Source organism: Nothobranchius furzeri, chromosome 12 (genome assembly GCF_043380555.1).
Source record: "Nothobranchius furzeri strain GRZ-AD chromosome 12, NfurGRZ-RIMD1, whole genome shotgun sequence".
NCBI lineage: Eukaryota > Metazoa > Chordata > Actinopteri > Cyprinodontiformes > Nothobranchiidae > Nothobranchius > Nothobranchius furzeri.
Genome location: NC_091752.1, coordinates 4,511,215 through 4,530,271, shown reverse-complemented (window position 1 = coordinate 4,530,271; position 19,057 = coordinate 4,511,215). Strand labels below are relative to the sequence as shown.

Below are 19,057 nucleotides of genomic sequence, written 5' to 3'. Positions count from 1 at the left end.
TTCAAGCTAGATACGTTTTTGATGAATGTTTTTTCTCCTTTTGCTTCTGTACCAGTTCAGGGCTGTCGCCGCTCTACTCCCCCGTGGCTTTCTGTGGAGCTCCTCTGGGTCCAAACCAGAAACGAATTCAGGACCTCTGTCTCAACAGCATGATTGGTACGACTACGCGTCATGCTTATTGCTGCCTGGTGTGTTTACATGGATGGTTTGATGCTTTAAAGCAAAGAGCTTGTTTGACTTTTTGTTGAGGCAAAAAAATAAATCACAAAAAGATGGCATTCTATTTATTTTTTTAAATTTACCTTTTAGTGTGAAGGACACTGTGTGTGCGTGTGTGTGTGTGCGTGCATGCGTGCGTGTGTGCGTGCGTGCGTGCATGTGTGTGTGTGTTTCCATGTGTCTGTGTATGCTTATGTGTGTTGTGTGCATGCGTATCTATGTAAATGTGTGCGTGTGTGAGTGTATGTGTGCACGTGCAAATGAACATATGTGTGTGTGCATGCGTATCTATGTAAATGTGTGCGTGTGTGAGTGTATGTGTGCACGTGCAAATGAACATATGTGTGTGTGGGTGTGTGTGTACATGCATATGTGTGTTTGTGTGCTCGTGGTTGTTTGCACGTTTGTGTGTTTGTGTGTGTTTGCGTGTGTGTGTCTGTGCATGTGCATGTGTTTGCATGTGTGTGTGTGCATGTGTGTGTGTGTTTGCGTGTGTGTGTTTGCGTGTGTGTGTCTGTGCATGTGCATGTGTTTGCATGTGTGTGTGTGCATGTGTGCATGTGTTTGCGTGTGTGTGTGCGTGTGTGTGTGTGCATGTCAGACTGTGCATCAGGATACTTTGTCTCTGTTTTTTTGCACACCTCACAGATCAGCTTTCTTCTCCCAGTCTGGATGTCTTTTCCCACATTCTCTTGGCCCTCCCTCTCTCTCTCTCTCTCTCTCTCTCTCTCTCTCTCTCTCTCTCTCTCTCTCTCTCTCTCACTCTCTCGCTCTCTCTCTCTCTCTCTCTCTCTCTCTCTCTCTCTCTCTCTCTCGCTCTCTCTCTGTTTGAAACCTTCTACTGCTTCAGCCTTCTGTTTCTGAATCCACCTGTCTTATCAGTCGTGTTCAGTGGCAAACATTCACTGACCTGGATAATTTGTTGATACGTTGGAGTAGTACACCCTGCTTTAATGAGAGGAGAGGATTTTGCCTTCTCTTTCATCTCCAAAAACCCACTCAGATTTTAAGCAGGTGCTGTCAGTAGCTGTAGCTCAGTCTGACAGTTGCTAGTTAAATTTACTGTAATGCGGTTAGAAATTTTTGGGTATTAAAATTCAACTTGTAAAAAAAAAATGCTTTTGTCATTTCCACACACAAAGAATCAGACTGATCATAGCTAAAGGCAAGAGCTGCAACCGTGGCAGTTAGACTTTTCTACTGTATTTATGTATTTTTAAGGGCTTCACATGGGATTCTGAGGTTTCCACTCTTTGTTTGTTTGGATTTCTTTTATACCTTCATTTGAAATTGTAGAAGGACGCTCTCACAGTCTTATGATGTCATTTATTATTTTCTAACGATGAGATTCATAATGGAAGTTTAAGCTTTATGCATTTTCTTTTAAACTTGTACAAAAACATAAAAAACAAAGGTTCATAGTTCTGGCTACACATTCAGGGGTGGACATTAACTTTAAAACCAACCGGCCAGCCGGGCCGGTAACTCTGAAAATTTACCGGCCCCGCCAAGAATCTACCGTTCCCGCAGGTCAGCTGCCAAAACGAGTCAAAATAACAACTCAACCGTTTTAAATGTAACAAACCTTTATTTTGTACACATTCACAAATATAATAACGTATTCAAGTTTGAATTTGTTTGTTCCCTCAACAAAACTCGATTTTGTCGTTGCATACTTCCGGCATACAACGCAGTACATCACCAACTCCGCTTTGCTGTACTCGAGCCATTCTCGGCACCTCCCGTCTTCTTTAAACCGCCAAGAATCATTCCACCTACGCACACGCTTCTCTACTTCATACCGTTTTGAACTGTCTCTATTCTCCTCACCAGTTTTAAAGCGTTTTGCTGGAGGTTTCATCAAGAAATCCCATCCCAATGGTGGCGCCATCTTCCGGCATGCTTGTGTGTTTCTAGCGTGGTTCCACTTCGCCTTTTATAGTGAACTTATAGTTCACGTGACTAGAATCGTGCACGTACTGCACTTGTACGTGCAGTACATGCACGCCTGCGCGCCTTTAGTCACATAGTGCAGTACGTGCAGTATGTGACTAGAGGCGCACAGGTTCAAGTGCGCGAAACGAAAACGGCGGCTTCTTATAGGGCGCGGCCATGATGTAGGTGAAAGCCAGTGTGTAAATGACAAACAAGGCTTGGGCGCCACCCGGGCGGCAAGTCGTCAATTATTTACCGCCCGACGAGAAAATTTAGCGCCATTGGCGCTCGGGCGCTTTAAAGGTCCACCCCTGACATTGGAGCTGCACAGTTCATCTAATAAATATTGCTATAACAATTAAAATGACAAAGAACTGTTTGGATTATAATAAATCAAAGACAGTTGTATTACCAAGGACCTGGATTTCATAGCAACCCGGTTCATTGTAGGGCTGCAACTAATGACAATCGATAGCCTCATCCTCAGTTGGTCTTTTTCTATGCTAGAGGTCCTTATCTCATAGCAGCCAATCAGTGGATAGGTGGGCGTGGCCAGCAACAACTTGTTTTTACACCTCTTCTTTCCACCGGATGTGAAAGTGGTGTGTAATGTAATAGAAGCATTTTACATGTGAGGTCTCTTTCAACAGGAAGAGTTTCAGACAGGAAACGGGAGTAAAAGAATTCCACGCCGCTGATCTCGCAAACGACTTGACTCAGACTTATAGACCCTTTTTCTGTTTGTAAACAATATGACGTCAGCGAGAATGCGCGCGCAGCTTGGCAACAGAGAATGGCGTTGTTTCAGGCTTTATCAAGCTACGCTGCGGGGTTATCACCGGCAAATCTTGAATGTTATATTATTAAACTCACTTTAACGAATGGCAACAGACTCCCGGATCCCTGTGGCATTACGGAATGGGTGGAAGATGTAGGTGCGTGGCCAGATATATATATGTTTTTAGTGGAGAGGCCCAGTAAGTACACACGTGAGAAGCTACGGGCATACAAATCATTAGATGCATACAGCTATGTTGTCTGTGGCCACGTACAGAAAGTAAAATATCACGACATAGACTCTGAGTTTTGCGTCTTGAAGGCAGAAGTCCTTCCTAGCCAAAGACAAGGACACAAGACTGCTATGTACGAGGCTTGGGTCATAGTAAACAAACCAGAGAACTACGTACCTGCATGGCAGGGTGAGTATAGCATAGGTTTCTTTTTTTAGCGTGCTCAGAGTACAATCGTGTTAATTTTAGAGAAATACAGTTTATACTAATATGCAGTGGGAAAATACAGATGAACTAGAATGAAATGTTAATTTGAAGCATCAAATAAAGCGTATAAATTTATATGTAACCTTAGTACATAATTACCTTACCTGATATAAAATGGGCGCTACAAACTCGAGCATTTCGGCCTGCAGCCACAGACGCCGCCGATTTTGTTGAAATGGATGTGCTCCCTTCGGAATTCTGTAAAGTTTCAGTCCACTGCTTGAAGAGGAGCGATTCTGGCATCCGTACACGCAACAACCCGACATTTTTATGTGCTCAGAACTTCAAAACAAAGGGTTTAAAACGCTGTTTTAGTATCGAGTGTGAATGAGGAAGCCTTCACTCTCGTTGCCAGGCTGCGCGCGCAACTTTTGATGACGTAGGTAGTAAAAGGGTCTATACGTCAATGACTTGTGTTTTGAATCGACTTGCATCTGTTGACTTGATGATGACTTGAGCATATTTGATATTTTGGCACAAAAGTGGCACGACATGGACAAAAATCATAAATCATTCTTTGTTCTGGGTTTGATCTTGTTCTGCTAACTGCAGCAGCTCTTTGTTTATAATCAGTTTCAGTTGTACTTCCTGCTTGTTTGAGCAAATAAATGACGCTTTAATTCTGGAATTTGTTTATTATCATTGTCATTAAATTGAAGTTGGACAGATGACTTAATTATGACTTGAAAATTCAAAGTTAAGGACTTGGACTTGACTTGGACTTCCACATCATTGACTTTGGACTCATCTTGGACTTGGTTGTCTTTGACTTGGACTTGACTCGAGACTTGACTGGAAAGACTTGTGACTTGCAAAGCAGTGACTTGGTCACACCTTTGAAGTATAGTGCATCAAAACTAGACTTGAAACGTAATGATGCGTCCCTTTGCTTCAGGGACGCATCCAAAACATGATGCCACGCGGCCGGTGTAAAGGAACCCATCCTCTATAACGGCGGCTAACTGCCACGAAGTAGGTTTTGTCGCCGATTGGCATCTAGTGGAAAGTAAGGTTAAGGTGACAGAGCCCTGAAACGGCTCCTTCTGGAAGGTTCTGATTCCTGAAACTGTTGAGAATAAAGCTGCTCAGATGGCTGTATGTGAGAGATTTAGTACCAAGAACTTCATTAACATGTTTTGTATCGCCTATAGAACGATTATGACTGAAAAAAAAATCCTAAACTAGAATTTGAGTCCTTCTCATCCCATTTCCATCATTTTGTTTGCAAAATGTCTGCACTAGACCAGGGCATTGTTTATTACATAACCAAAGCATTTTTAAAGCAACACTAAATACATTTACAGCCTCTCTCTCCTAGTGGTTCAAAGTGGAATTACAGCTGTCGTAAACATTCCTGCCACAGCCTGCTGTTGATAGCTAACAACGAGATAATGCTAACACAAGCCAACTTGTAATAAATAAGCCACAAAGTAAAAAGATCCACACTGTTGGACTAAATATATTACTCTCTTAATTAAAAAAAAAGCAAACTTCTTCTTCTTGTTCTTTTGGTTTATGATTGGCAAAAAGCTAACTGCTAGCATTTATACGAGCTACTAGCATAGTCAACAGTTAACAGCCGTAAAGCAGGCAGAGACCTCCCGCTAGTCTTCTTAACCAAACCACAAAACTGGTAGGTGAAGTTTCTGGTCTCCAGAGAGCTGTCCAATGTGAAGTTTATAGCTGAAGCACTGAAACCAGTCTGAAAGCAATAGCTTTAAGTGTTAAATTGTCCATAGTGCCAGTTGTGCGTGCTACTGTACACGCATGCTTTCTCCTCAGTCCCTTTATTAGTTTGTGTCTGGGTTCTTACCTTTGTTATCTTGGTTGGTTCAGATATCCTTTCTAATGGTAGGTTCATTACAGAAGCTGTCTTGTTCCTTTTTATTCTACAAAAACAACTCAGACGGCTTCCTACAACAGCAGCAGCAGCAGCAGCAGCAGCAGCATAGATGACAGTAGAATATTTGAAACCAAGCCATTAAACTGAGGCCGTGATTCAGGCATAAATTGACTCTTTCAGCTGCCATGAGTACTGTGTCATCTAAATTGGATCACATCAGTGTTAAGGTAAACGCTGTTTTCTTTATCAGCACACATTATTGATGGATTTGGAACAGAGACTAAACAAAACATCGGATGTGAAATGTGTATTACTCTATCTTTTCTAACTGAAATGCTGGGAACTGCTGCAGTGTTCTCATTGAAATAAAGCATAAGGAAGGATGAAAGAAAAACAAGTTGGTGGCACCAAAGAGCTCCACTCTCTTACTCTCCTTGTGATTCATCCAGGTCAGACCCTGATTGCCGGTGAGACTCTTCCTCCATCCTCCTACCAGCAGGAAGTCCAGTTGAAGTTCCTCCTAACGGGCCTGCTGTCTGGTCTGCCGCTGCCGCCGTTTGCAATCCGCATGTGTCCACCTCTCACTACCAAAAACATCAACCACTACCAGCCACTTCTGGCTGTAGGTGAGTAGGAATTCCTCTCTTTACAACAAGTGATGGTTCCTGCAACTTTGAGTTTATATGTGCTCCAAAAATCAGTACATGTGCCACTTCAGGATAAGGCATTGGGGCAACTGGAAGCCAGTAGTGGTGCAGATGCTAAAGAGTCTGGTCTCTGATGCAGTCCAGACTATCTCAAGGATCTGGGAGCAGCCATTGATAGAGTAACATGAATAAAGTGGGACAAATGACAAATGGGAGTTGTTTCTTCTGATTACTGGGGGAACGTGGTAACCATCCAATCTACTACGTGTATAAATCAAAATAATAATATTAGTTTTAGATTACTGATGGGACTTATGGCTCAATGGGATGGGGGGTGTTTACTGGAAGACAAGATGAACGGTTCTCTAAAAGGACTCGGCTCTCATCGTTCACTTTGGAAAACAGTTCAAAAGTTTTGATTTGTTCATGATTAAAATTATCAGAAGAAAATGGCATAGTTGTTATGTATTTGTTTATGGCACATTTCTATCATTATATATATATATATATATATATATGTGTGTGTAAAGAATGGGTAGTTTACATCTTACTTATGAACCATAAAATGTGAGATTCCATAGAAATATGAAATATCAATCTGATGGGTCTTTGAATATTTTAACCAGAAGATCAGAGCTTTTTATTGCAGGGATTAAGCGACACTTCGTATTAACTCAGAGGAGAGAGAGAGAGTCAGGTTTAAAATAGTTAAGAAATTTATTTCTACACAATTTAAACAAGTCTAACTTTAACACTCTGTGTACTGATGGACTAAGGTGGAGTTAGACGTGAGATGATGGTGTGTGTGTGGAATGTTGTTATCAGAACCAACGGATCCGGAGAAGCATTTTAGTTCTGAGTGGGAGTGAATGTTTCGCTCTAAACTTTAGTCGGAGATTTATAACACACATGAAACGCCATCTGTCGGTCTACGTACCCCAGGGGAAGCCTCCGTTTAGATCCAGAATGTCGAGGTCTTTTTGGACCCTCCTTTGAACCGAAGCCGGTAGAAAAGCAGCGGTGCTGACCAGTCTAGTCTCGGAATGCTTCCAGGTCACGACAGGTTATCACTGGCGTCTCCGAGACCCTGAAGGGGTCGTGAGGTTCAGCTTTTATTCTGAAGGGACCGTTGCGGTCAGGTGTAACTTGCAACAGATTTTATCCAGCTTGTCGAGGTTCGTTTTGGCTGAAGAGGAAGTCCGGATGGCCGGTCCGAGACTTCTCTAGAACGCTTGAACTAAAGAAAGGGTGGCGGGGAATAGTTTTTATAATTGTCATATTTTCGTTTACTGGCAAATCAGAATTTGACATGCAAAAGAGGGTTTATACAAACACCACAGATAACCACGCCTAGCCAGAAACGAAGGTACTGATTGGATCAGACAAAAGGAAATGTGTCGTGTGACTTTAGCATTACTCTGTGTCATCACGTGTCTAGTGCAAATGTCCAAGATTATAATAACTTGTAAAATACTACTGATGACAGGATTATAATATCAAGTAATAACATTGTCATTTCACAGATTGATTGAACATTGGGCTCACATTATTATTGGCAATAACAAAGTTGTTTGATTATGTATTTATCAAAAGAGTTCTCCATCTTGTCTTGAGCTGTAAAGAGGTGAAGCAGTTCAGAGGAGCAGAGTGCATGAAAGACCTTGGTCACTATCTCATGTAGATTAGTCTGTCAGAGACTTTATGTCTCTGCTTGAGCAGACGCAGCAGAGCATGACCTTTAGGTCAAAAACAGGGCATTCATGATGCTACACACACACACTCACACACACACACACACACACACACACACACACACACACACACACACACATATATATATATATATATATATATATATATATATATATATATATATATATATATATATATGTTGTTTCCCTTACATAGGCGTAGCTGAAATCCCAGCACCACGCCTACAAGATCCCAAGTTTTATTGATTTTTAATTTATTATTATTTTTTTTTGCTAGTGCTAGATAGTGCTCCATCAGGGGACTCCATTGTCCTGCTGGGGGACTTCAATGCTCACGTGGGCAATGACAGCTTGACCTGGAGGGGTGTGATTGGGAGGAACGGCCCACCTAATCTGAACTCGAGCGGTGTTTTGTTATTGGACTTCTGTGCAAGCCGCAGTTTGGCCATAACGAACACCATGTTCGAACATAAGGATGCCCACCGGTACACTTGGTACCAGGGCAGCCTAGGTCACAGGTCGATGATAGATTTTGTAGTCGTATCATCTGACCTGCGGCCGTATGTTTTGGACACCCGAGTGAAGAGAGGGGCGGAGCTGTCAACTGATCACCACCTGGTGGTGAGTTGGATCAGATGGCAAGGGAACATGCCGCGTAGACCTGGCAGACCCAAACGCATAGTGAGGGTCTGCTGGGAACGCCTGGCAGAAGAACCTGTCAAGACGGTCTTCAACTCCCACCTCCGGCAGAGCTTTGACCACGTCCCGAGAGCAGTGGGGGACATTAAGTCCGAGTGGGCCTTGTTCCACTCTGCGATTGTCGAGGCGGCTGTTGCTAGCTGTGGTCGTAAGGTGGCCGGTGCCAGTCGTGGTGGCAACCCCCGTACCCGCTGGTGGACACCAGAGGTTCGGGGAGCCGTCAGGCTGAAGAAGGAGGCCTACAGGGCGTGGCTGGTCTGTGGGTCTCCGGAGGCAGCAGACAGGTACCGGATAGCCAAGCGGGGTGCAGCAGTGGCAGTTGCCGAGGCAAAATCTCGGGCGTGGGAGGAGTTTGGTGAGGCCATGGAGAAAGACTATCGATCGGCTCCAAAGAGGTTCTGGCAAACTGTCCGGCGCCTCAGGAGAGGAAGGCAGCAACTCGCTCACACTGTTTACAGTGGGGATGGGGAGCTGCTGACGTCAACTGAGGCTATAGTCGGACGGTGGAAGGAATACTTTGAGGAGCTCCTCAATCCCACCAATGCGCATTCCGAGGAGGAACTAGAGCTGGGAGGCCTGGGGATGGACTGTCCGATCTCGGGGGCAGAAGTTGCTGAGGTAGTCAAACAACTACACAGCGGCGGAGCCCCGGGGGCGGATGAGGTTCGTCCTGGGTATCTCAAGGCTATGGATGTTGTAGGGCTGTCATGGTTGACACGTCTCTACAACATTGCGTGGTCATCGGGGGCAGTTCCTAGGGAGTGGCAGACCGGGGTGGTGGTCCCCATCTTTAAGAAGGGTGACCTGAGGGTGTGTTCCAACTATAGGGTGTTGGGGTTATTAGGAGCGAACAATTCGTAAGCTTTAACTTACTTTTGGATTCTTCAATAAATTCTGTAAATATGTAAATATTTACTGATTTATTAATTAATTAAGATATTCTTAGATATACGGGGCACCATTCCCCTTTAACCGGGGAAAAATTGAATCCAAAACTCTTATCAGTCTTTCTTGAAGTTCGTAGAATCCTTGGAGCAGAGACTTCTCTTCGACACAACAAAGCTACTGGAGACGAAAATCTGAATTTTATAACGTTTAATTAACAATTTGTCAAATGAATAAACAGTGGCATAAATGAATAATAACCATGTGATATAATAAAAGGATGTATATTCAAAATAATGTTCAAGGTGTTTTGTGTGTATGTATGTGTGTGTGTGTTTCTAAAATGAAGTCTGTATGCAAGATGGCTGACCCCTTTGTCTGGCTAAAGTGTGAGTGGCAACTTGCACTTTAACTTCCAAGGCACTTAGAATCATCAGTAACTTAACCTTAAATCACTCAAAACATTTCAAAGGATCATGAAACAACACAAAGGATTAATCACGAATAATATCTTTTAGTTTAACCACGTGGCCAAGCAGAAAACATTTAAAGATACCAAACAATGATCAATAAGCAGTTTATTCTTTCAAAATGACCCGGCGGACGTGTTTTGGGAGCGAAAGAGGAGAACACGAAGCTACTTTTAAGCAATAGCGCGGTTTTATTGCTTATTCTGGACTATAGAGGAAACGGGAGAAGAAAAGGAGAGAGAGAAATGAGTTTTCTGATCACCAGAGCAGCAAGGCGTCCCCAGCTGTTTGATTTGACGGTTCTCCGTTTTCTCCGCAGTTTTCAGCGTCATCCGTCGGTTTGATGCTTTCTCCGTTGTTTGGCGTTCTCCGGGAGTGTTTCTCCACGGGCTGGACACAAAGAGGACGAAGTTTCTTTTGTGCTGAGTTTGACAACTTACAGCGTCTCTGAGAGCTGAATGGAGCTCCGCTCGTTCCCAGTCAGGTCCCGATGGAGTTGAGTGGCTTCCAGCGGTTGCGTGGGCTCAACTTGGGCACTTAGAGCTTCCGCGTGCTCAAGTTGTCGGAGCGTTCGACAAGCGTGTCCTTACCGCCAGGTATCCTGGGCAAAAGAACGAGGTTTCTTTGTCTCATTCATGATTTATAGTCTTTGAAGTCGCGGGAAAGCTCCAAGCTCCCGCCTCCCGCACATGCGCAGAACGTGTTTCTGGTATTAGGCGGTGACATCATCCCAATGCTTCCGTGTGCAAAGCATCATGGGAAATGAAGTTCCTTGGCGCTGATGTGATTATTTGCTTTTCAGAGCAATTTAAGCACAGTCATTTTGGAGAAAATAACTGCATAGTAATTTCCTCATGAGGTCAGACCCTCAACAAGGGGGATCACACTCCTCAGCCTCCCTGGAAAGGTCTACGCCAAGGTACTGGAGAGGAGGGTCCGATCGATAGTTGAATCTCAGATAGAGGAGGAGCAATGTGGTTTTCGTCCTGGCCGTGGAACTGTGGACCAGCTCTATACCCTTGCAAGGGTGATGGAGGGGGCATGGGAGTTTGCCCAACCAATCCACATGTGCTTTGTGGATTTGGAGAAGGCTTATGACCGTGTCCCCAGGGGCACCCTGTGGGGGACGCTCCAGGAGTATGGGGTGGGTGGCTTTCTGTTAAGGGCCATTCAGTCCCTTTACCAGAGGAGCGTGAGTTTGGTCCGCATAGCCGGTAGTAAGTCGGACCTGTTCCCAGTGAGGGTTGGACTCCGCCAGGGCTGCCCTTTGTCACCGGTTCTGTTCATCACTTTTATGGACAGAATTTCTAGACGCAGCCGTGGTGTGGAGTGTGTCGAGTTTGGTGGCAGGAGAATCTCGTCTCTGCTTTTTGCGGATGATGTGGTCCTCCTAGCTTCATCCAGCTCTGACCTTCAGCTCTTGCTGGGTAGGTTCGCGGCCGAATGTGAAGCGGCTGGGATGAGGATCAGCACCTCCAAATCTGAGACCATGGTTCTCGACCGGAAAAGGGTGGCTTGCCACCTCCGGGTCGGGGGAGAGGTCCTACCTCAAGTGGAGGAGTTTAAGTATCTCGGGGTCTTGTTCACGAGTGAGGGTAGGAGGGATCGGGAGATCGACAGGCGGATTGGTTCGGCGTCTGCAGTGATGCGGACGCTGAGCCGATCTGTCGTGGGGAAGAGGGAGCTGAGCCAGAAAGCCAGGCTCTCGATTTACCGGTCGATCTACGTCCCAATCCTCACCTATGGTCATGAGCTTTGGGTAATGACCGAAAGAACGAGATCGCGGATACAAGCGGCCAAAATGAGTTTCCTCCGTAGGGTGGCCGGGCTCAGCCTTAGAGATAGGGTGAGGAGCTCGGACATTCGGGAGGGACTCGGAGTAGAACCGCTGCTCCTCCAGATCGAAAGGAGCCAGTTGAGGTGGTTTGGGCATCTGGTCAGGATGCCTCCTGGACGCCTCCCCGGGGAGGTGTTTCGGGCATGTCCTGCCGGCAGAAGGCCCCCGGGTCGACCCAGGACACGTTGGAGAGGTTACATCTCCAATCTGGTCCGGGAACGCCTTGGGGTCCTGCCGGAGGAGCTGGTGGACAAGGCCGGGGAGAAGACGGCCTGGAGCTCCCTAATTGGGATGCTGCCCCCGCGACCCGGACCCGGATAAGCGGAGGAAGACGAAGACGAAGACGAATTTTTTTTTGCGCCGTTTCCCGAAGAGGCAGCGGGAACTACTCTGTTGTTGCTTGTGATCACAGCCGGCAGGCAGCAAGGAGGAGGAGGCAGGGCAGGGTGGTTACAGCTAGGGTGAAACGAGTATCCGGTACAGATAAAGCATTTTTGACGAATACGAGCATGAAACGAGTAAAACTCATAAATATCTGTAATCGTGCTGAAGGAAAATCCTCATTGGGTAACTGACTGTCTTCACGCTCTGTGATTGGTCCGTCACATAGAGCGCCCGCCCCTCCCTACACACAAAATCTGCAGCCGGGAGCTCAGTCAGCTCGGCTCAGGCATCCACGCGCACACACAGACAGTAACGGATCTGTCTGCGCTTGCTTTGCTGTTGCTCACGTTTCTTCAGAACTCCCTAGGTTTTCTTCAGCTCGCCTCTTTTTCAGTTTAATATTTAAAGTTACTTTTTTCGTAACGTACGTGGTGCATTTGACAAGACAGAGCTGAAAACGGCTCGTGCATGCGTCGGTCACTGCCTGCGCTCCAGTCGTGTGTTTTTTATTTTTTATTATTTTAACTCTCTCTCCCTCTCTCTCACACACACACCTCAATCAACATTGTTTGTTTAACTGTGTGGGAAAAATGCCAACAACGTTAGGAAAAAATCTGTTTAATCAAATTAAAATAAAGTGGTTTTAGTATTTCATATTTCCTAGTTCCTACTGCATGAGTTGAGATGTATTAATTCATGCACTTAAATAATAATGTTCTGATTTAACTGAAAAACTTGTTCTGTAATAGTGCCTTTACTGTTGTGATCAAAAATATTTAATCTCACTTCTGAGGCTGCTCTGTAAATAGTTTTCAAATAAACAATTGCAACTTCTGATCAATCCATATCAATTTCAGATTTAAAATAATGTATTGATGTAAACAAAACCCACTAATTTCCAAATAATAAATAAGAGGTGCATTCATCTGTATCTCCTTTGATCTGCATTAGTGATATTTTCAGCACCAGAACAATGAAGCAAAGAAACAGATTCCTGAGTTTATGTTAGTAATTTTATTTATTAGGTGCATCTGACCTGTTCTATTTTTCTCTGAAATGAGATCAAATCAGAGTTGTCTCCTCTCTGCACTATAGAAAAATGTACTTTATTATAATGTTCACTGTAATGCATCTTGATGTTCTTAACAAATAAATTAAATCAAAGATATTGGTCAATAATGCCAAGTAAATTTGTGTTTCAGTCATTTTTATACTGGCTTAAAAATACTTCATTAAGTCTACTAAGCAGGAGTGTAGAAGGTGTTTAATAGGGCCAGCCCAGTAATGGTCTTGGACCAAAATAAAGGGGGCAGAAAGTCAAATAAAGGGGGCAGAAGGAGATGTTTTTCCAGACACCAAGAAAAATTAAATGCCAATCCTCCCTGCAAAGTGTGTCACTGAGAGTTTAAAACAAAAATTATTCTTGTTCAAATATTGGTGTATTCACTGTTAATACTAGTTATTTAAATGCAGCAGTTGCTGGATTGGTGCATTTCAGAGTGGAGTGCATCAAATAAAGCAATAGTAACATAAAGGTGAGACGTGTCATAATTTAAACCCCCCCCCCCCCCCCCCCCCCCCGAGCCACCACCACAGCTGGAAAAATTCCTAGGGGAAACACTGATATATATACAGGTGCTGGCCAGTAAATTTGAATATCATCAAAAGGTTGAAAATATTTCAGTAATTCCATTCAAAACGTGAAACTTGTACATTATATTCATGCAATGCACACAGACCAATGTATTTCCAATGTTCATTACATTTAAATTTGATATTCATAAGTGACAACTAATGAAAACTCCAAATTTGGTATCTCAAAAAATTAGAATATTCTGAAAAGGCTGAATATAGAAGACACCTGCTGCCACTCTAATCAGCTGATTTACTCAAAACACCTGCAAAGGCCTTTAAAAGGTCCCTCAGTCTTGTTTTGAAGGCACCACAATCATGGGGAAGACTTCTGACTTAACAGCTGTCCAAAAGACAATCATTGACACCTTGCACAAGGAGGGCAAGACACAAAAGGTGATTGCTAAAGAAGCTGGCTGTTCGCAGAGCTCTGTGTCCAAGCACATTAACAGACAGGCGAAGGGACGGAAAAAATGTGGTAGAAAAAAGTGTACAAGCTCTAGGGATAACCGCACCCTGCAGAGAATTGTGACGACAAACCCATTCAAAAATGTGGGGGAGATCCACAAAGAGTGGACTGCAGCTGGAGTCAGCGCTTCAAGAACCACCACGAGGAGACTCATGAAAGACATGGGATTCAGGTGTCGCATTCCGTGTGTCAAGCCACTCTTGAACAAGAAACAGCGCAAGAAGCGTCTCGCCTGGGCCAAGGACAAAAAGGACTGGACTGATGCTGAGTGGTCCAAAGTTATGTTTTCTGATGAAAGCAAGTTCTGCATTTCCTTTGGAAATCAAGGACCCAGAGTCTGGAGGAAGAGCGGAGAAGCACAGAATCCACGTTGCATGAGGTCCAGTGTAAAGTTTCCACCGTCAGTGATGGTGTGGGGTGCCATGTCATCTGCCGGTGTTGGCCCACTCTGTTTCCTGAGGTCCAGGGTCAATGCAGCCGTCTACCAGGAAGTTTTAGAGCACTTCATGCTTCCTGCTGCTGACCAACTTTATGGGGATGCAGACTTCACCTTTCAACAGGACTTGGCACCTGCACACAGTGCCAAAACCACCAGCACCTGGTTCAAGGACCATGGTATCCCTGTCCTTGATTGGCCAGCAAACTCGCCTGACCTTAACCCCATAGAAAATCTATGGGGTATTGTGAAGCGGAGGATGCAATACGCTAGACCCAACAATGCAGAGGAGCTGAAGACGACTATCAGAGCAACCTGGGCTCTCATAACACCTGAGCAGTGCCACAGACTGATCGAGTCCATGCCACGCCGCATTACTGCAGTTATTGAGGCAAAAGGAGCCCCGACTAAGTATTGAGTGCTATACATGCACATTCTTTTCATGTTCATTCTTTTCAGTTGGCCAACATTAGAGAAACAAACATTTTTTCATTGGCCTTTAGAATATTCTAATTTTCTGAGATACCAGATTTGATGTTTTCATTGGTTGTCACCTATAAATATCAAAATTAAACGTAATAAACATCGGAAATACATTGGTCTGTGTGCATTGCATGAATATAATGTACAAGTTTCACGTTTTGAATGGAATTACTGAAATATTTTCAACCTTTTGATGATATTCTAATTTACTGGCCAGCACCTGTATGTATATATATATATATATATATATATATATATATATATATATATATATATATGTCTATATATGTGTGTGTATATATATCTATATGTATATATGTAAATGTATATATGTATATATATGTATATGTATCAATGTCGTTGTGAGCCTGTGTGTGTATTTGTTAGTGACTCTGCCCTCTCGGTTTGCCAGGCAACAGCATATTTTGCATTTTTCCAACAGGAAGTGGGAGTGGAGCAAAACTCTGGTAGGGGGTGACTTGCTCTTTAAGGTAGAATTAAGGTAGAATTTTTAAATCAGCTGTTCGAGAAGAAAATTAACATATTGAATTTAAACCCATGGCAGTCTTACAACCCTTCTTCAGATTTCTCAAAAAAACTTATTGATCTTTAAGCTGAATTAAAATACTCTTTCTTCAATTTTAGTGTTTCTGGCCCAAAGTAACAGATCATTAATTTTGATTATGTAGTCTCAGCAAACACACTAGTGGCAGCTGCCGGGCTAGGAAGAAAAAGGAGGGCAGTGAGTTTAAATTTATTAGTTTTAGATTAGCACATCAGTTTTCATTAAAGTGTTATACGTCCTCCACAAAATAACAAAGAATGATTTCTGTGCTTGACTTTTTATTTTCCTATTTTATTGCTCATGTCTCATCTTCTTCACTCACATGTGCATTGGTTTCTACAAATTTCAAGGCTTTGGTGTACCAGTCGTAACCCCCCCTCCACCACCACCACCACCACCACCACACACACATAAACCTTCAGTTTGGTTGTGGAGCGGACAAAATGGCTACACCGATTCCCCTGACGTAGCCCACGTAAATGAATCATACCTCAGAGACACATTGCCTCCTTCAGTCCTGCAGACGTGCAGATGAATAATAACTCCTTCAACCTACACACCTTACAACTGTTTTCATGGCTTCTCTCAGATTTGTGGATCTGGTTTATAGTGGGGCACACAGAACACTATCGCTTAATGACTGCTACAGTTGTGCAGGACGAACTGTAAAAACCACAGCTGTTGGTGTGTGATTAACACGTTATTCCTCAAGAGACTGCGTGTGTGTGTGTCTTTACAGGCAGAAGATCTCTTTTACCCCAAAACATTTCAAAGATTTGTTTCTTCCAATCAGTTCTAACTCCGGACCAGGCGCAGCAGGAGCCCGTCACACTGCAGATGATGTGGGGTTGACTCGGCACAGCTGGTGCTCGATGGCGTCCTGAATCCTAAACTAGAACAGGTTGATTAAGTTTTCTGTTTGCGTATTTTGCCGCGTCCCCAATGACTTCTGGCTTCATGGAATGGTTTAACAGTCTCTTGCTACATTATTGAAGTGGGCCTTTCAGTTCCACTTCCTGTGAACTGTCTTTTGAATTTTAACTTTTGAAAACCCGGGTAATTACGTAGGGGATTGAGATGGATTACTTCATCCATACAAAGAAGTGGACAGATTGTCCAGGTAGCTTAAAAGCTGAAGTATATGTAATTAGAGTTGTGTTTTGGGGGTAGTATCGTCAGTGGAGATGTGAATAATTTGCATTCATTTCACTGATAAACAAATCTTTTTTTCTGCGTCTCAGCAACTCTTCATCATATCTGTGTAACATTGGAAGAGGGATTTATTTAAGTGGATTCTCTAGCTTAAACACACTGTAGTCAAAGGTGGTAACACATCCTGGGTCCTCCACTCCTGTTCTGTGTCCTTTTCCACCTGAGTGCCTACATACCTTCTGTCTCCAGTTAAATGTAAGGCAAGCGCCTCAATAGAGATGCAGGGCAACACTTTAGCATGTGTAAATGCTATAGCTCTGATATTCGATAACAATGATAATTATTGCAATGACGATATTACTTGCGATAAATAAAAAACTTAACTCAGGAACAAAAGTAATCAAAAACAATAAAAAAAAAATCATTCAAATGAGAAAAGCAAAAGATGTAAGGAAAGGGAAAAGAAAATGAACAAGAAAATACCATCAGTGGATCCCGGGAAAGGTAAATGGCCTGTATTTGTATAGCGCCTTCTTAGGGTTCTAGGACCCCCCCAAGGCGCTTCACAACACAATCAGTCATTCACCTGTTCACACACACATTCACACAAAAGCAAAATCAGCAAAAAGAGCAGAACAAAGCTAACTCGGGTGTTTGCTAACCATCAAAATCAAGTGCCATCTGCCTCGGGGGCGGACATCTTACCTATGAAAACACACATTTGGCCAAATGGGTGAAGAGCTCTATTTGATTTGTTAACAAAACATCATGCTTCCGTTTGATTGACAGAATGCATTATGTGTAGCAAACATTTGAGCTGACCATTCATTGTGATATTTAGCTGTTCTTTGCGATATGCATATTGTGTATGCTGATATCGCGATAACGATATGTTTATGGTATATTGTGCAGCCCTAGTAAACACAATGTTTCAATAAAGGGACAGCTAGTAGGCTCTTCATTTGTTCTAATCTAAAAGTTCAGTCTTACCACTAATTAGGGCTGGACAATGAATAGAAAATTTATCGTTTTCAAAATTTCTGACTCTTATCAAGATAATTTTTCCCATGTCAATAAATTTGATAATAAAAAAATGAAAAGATGTGTGTAGGTTGGCAACATTCAAGTCCCTTTAAGAAGCTGTACCACCTTGAGTCATGTAAAAATGTGACTGAACGTGATACATGTGACAGCCCCATCTAGTGGACAACTTTTGTTTATGCACATACTTGTAGTTATCTTCCATTTATCGTTATCGAGGTGAAATCCTCAATACGTTGTGTTACTGATTTTAGACCATATCGCCCAGCCCTACTAGTCTGGCCTGCCAGACTCCTCCTGTGTTTAATTCTGCACAGAGAAAGGGTCTGGGAACTCTCCTATTCAAATAACCCCACCCTGTGAGAATTCTAACCAAGCCAATCAGCGCTGAGCAGCGTCATCACACACCACAACGCCGAGCTTGTCATAAACATGGCGACTGAAGTGGAGTTCGCTGCGGCTCTTTCCTTTGTTCTAAATGACTTGAACGTCTTTAAAACCACAAGTAAAAGCGCTAAAAGCCTTTCTTCTAAAGAAAGATGTTTGCGCTGTCACCAGATGCCATTTTTGACTACAGCTAAAAAAGTACAGCATCGCGCGGTACAGTCGACATTTCCATCTTTTTTCTGATTGGTTATTTTTGAGCTGGCTAGTCCCGCCCCTCAAGTGCCTCTCTGCCCGTGAGTTACCAGACTCCTCTGTGCAGAATTAAACAGAGGACGAGTCTGGCAGGCCAGGTTAGCGGCCCTACCACTAATTGATCCAGGAACTTTTATGAAGTGGTTTTATTTTGTTGTTTTCATTTATTTATTTATTTTTTGCTGTCTGTGTAAAACTTGTTGAGTGGGATGCTGGGGAGCAGAGGGAGTGGTTAAAACTTTTTATTTGCACTTTGACACAACTTTTCTGTGATATGTTCATCAGCTGCCAGAAAACTTTAAAGCTGGATTACGTAGTTTCAGTCTTTTGAAAGTAACTTAAAAAATGCCTAAATGTGACCCTGTCAGTCTGACCCTGTTCCAGGGCTGGGCAACAAATGGAAATTTCTGTCTAACCAATATCGTTTTTCCCGTGTCAATAAACTCACTCGTAAAAAATGAAAAGATGTGTGGAGGTTGGTGACGTTCATGTTTCTTTAAAAGGCTGTACCACCTCCAGTCATATCACAATGTAATTTAATGTAATACACATGACAGCCCCTTCTAGTGGACAACTTTAGTTTTTGTGCATAGATGTAGTTATCGCTATCGAGGTGAAATCCTCAATATACCTTGTTATTGATCTTAGGCCTTATGGCCCAGCCCTATCCTGTTGTATGATATAAATACACCTGTATTTAACTCTTTGTTGTTTTATAAATACACCTGTATT

The 19,057-nt window shown here is 43.3% G+C and overlaps 1 protein-coding gene across 3 annotated transcripts in view; it reads left to right on the top strand.

Moving 5' to 3' along the window:
• Nucleotides 1-19,057, top strand: part of wdr11 (WD repeat domain 11) — a 157,924-nt gene that overhangs the window by 36,771 nt on the left and 102,096 nt on the right. For all 3 annotated transcript variants that reach the window (XM_070542160.1, XM_054749853.2, XM_070542161.1), the window contains exons 9-10: nucleotides 56-156; nucleotides 5,724-5,900. In XM_070542160.1, coding sequence (XP_070398261.1) covers nucleotides 56-156; nucleotides 5,724-5,900 — 278 coding nt within the window. The remainder of the gene's footprint in view (nucleotides 1-55; nucleotides 157-5,723; nucleotides 5,901-19,057) is intronic.